General features: G+C 48.9%; 1 protein-coding gene across 1 annotated transcript; it reads right to left on the reverse strand.

Annotated features, from left to right (window-relative positions):
* Window positions 1-246: 246 nt before the first annotated feature.
* LOC132085209 (olfactory receptor 14J1-like) lies at window positions 247-1179 on the reverse strand. The gene has a single exon (XM_059490578.1). The coding sequence runs from the start codon at window positions 1177-1179 to the stop codon at window positions 247-249; it is 933 nt and encodes a 310-aa protein (XP_059346561.1).
* Between the last annotated feature and the right edge of the window lie 587 nt (window positions 1180-1766).

The following is a 1766-nucleotide window of genomic DNA, read 5'->3' on the forward strand; positions in this document are numbered from 1 at the left end:
CTCTGCAGAAAACTTTGCTGGGAGATCCTTTAGTACCTTTAAAGCCACCAAGAGGGCAGCCCCTCATTGACACAGGCTACTGCCACGAGAAAGGTGGAGAAAAAAATAGAGAAATAGTACTGAGAATTAAAATTCTTTGCTGACTATATTAAGTAAAGCAAAGCAAAAGAACCTCCAAGATGAAACCAACAAGACATATTAAACATGACTTTTATTACAAGTGATTTGCAGAACTGGGCCAGCAGTTTAATGTTGCTGAATGCATCCTGTCATCAGTCTCCTCACTGCTGCCTTGAGCTCCTGGTTCCTTAGGCTGTAGATGAAGGGATTCAGGGCTGGAGGCACCACTGAGTACAGAACTGACAGGGCCAGATCCAGGGATGGGGAGGACATGGAGGGAGACTTAAAATAGGCAAATGTGCCAGTGCTGAGGAACAGAGAGACCACAGTGAGATGAGGGAGGCAGGTGGAAAAGGCTTTGTGCCGTCCCTGCTCTGAGGGGATACTCAGCACAGCCCTGAAGATCTGCACATAGGAGAAAACAATGAACACAAAACAACCAAAAAACAGAAAAGCACTACTTATAAGAGGACCAAATTTCCTCATGTAGGAATTTGAGCAGGAGAGCTTGAGGATCTGAGGGATTTCACAGAAGAACTGATCCAAGGCATTGCCATTGCACAAGGGCAGGGAAAATGTATTGGCTGTATGCAGCAGAGCATTGAGAAAGGCACTGGCCCAGGCAGCTGCTGCCATGTGGGCACAAGCTCTGCTGCCCAGGAGGGTCCCGTAGAGCAGGGGTTTGCAGATGGAGACATAGCGGTCGTAGCACATGATGGTCAGGAGAGAAAATTCTGCTGAAGTGAAGAACACAAAAAAGAAGAACTGTGCAGCACATCCTGTGTAGGAGATGTTCCTGGTGTCCCAGAGGGAATTGTGCATGGCTTTGGGGACAGTGGTGCAGATCATGCCCAGGTCGCTGAGGGCCAGGCTGAGCAGGAAGAAGAACATGGGCGTGTGCAGGTGGTGGCTGCAGGCTACGGCGCTGATGATGAGGCCGTTGCCCAGGAGGACTGCCAGGGAGATGCCCAGCAAGAGGCAGAAGTGCAGGAGCTGCAGCTGCCGTGTGTCTGCCAGTGCCAGCAGGAGGAAGTGCCTGATGGAGCTGCTGTTGGACATTTGCTGAGGCTGCACATGGGGACCTGTTCAAGGAGAAAAAGACAGTGAAGAGTTGGATGATATACCTGTACCCAAAATCAAAGCCAATTCCCATACACCCTCCTCTGTAATACACGGTCATGGACTTTAGTTTTTTTGAGTTTGGAGGTTTTCTATATAAGCTCTCCCATATCCCTACTGCTGCTCCTGCATATCAGAAACCTCCTTCATATCAGAAAGCATTTTTGGTGCACTCAGGGAGAACAGAGAAAAATCTGTGATGCAAAGTGGAGTCTGAGGGGAGATGATCCCTCAGCTCATTCTGTTTGGCAGTTGTTTGGGCTTTCACTGTTCTCAAATGGAGGATGTTCAAACTCCCACATTTTCCTTAAAGCTCCTCAGGTACTGCTGAGAGCAGATGGATCCACCACAGCCCAGCTCCACATTTGTAGCCAAGGACTCACATGGCTCATTTCACTAAACCAGTAGCACTTCCAGTGTCACAACACCTCTGCCTTTCCCCATCAATCTTATAACTCAGAGATGCTCTAGGACAGGTTTGAACCCTGGATAGAAGCTCCCAGCTTGGACGGAAATCTCAGGGAGAC

This window comes from Ammospiza nelsoni, chromosome 29 (genome assembly GCF_027579445.1).
Source record: "Ammospiza nelsoni isolate bAmmNel1 chromosome 29, bAmmNel1.pri, whole genome shotgun sequence".
Lineage (NCBI taxonomy): Eukaryota > Metazoa > Chordata > Aves > Passeriformes > Passerellidae > Ammospiza > Ammospiza nelsoni.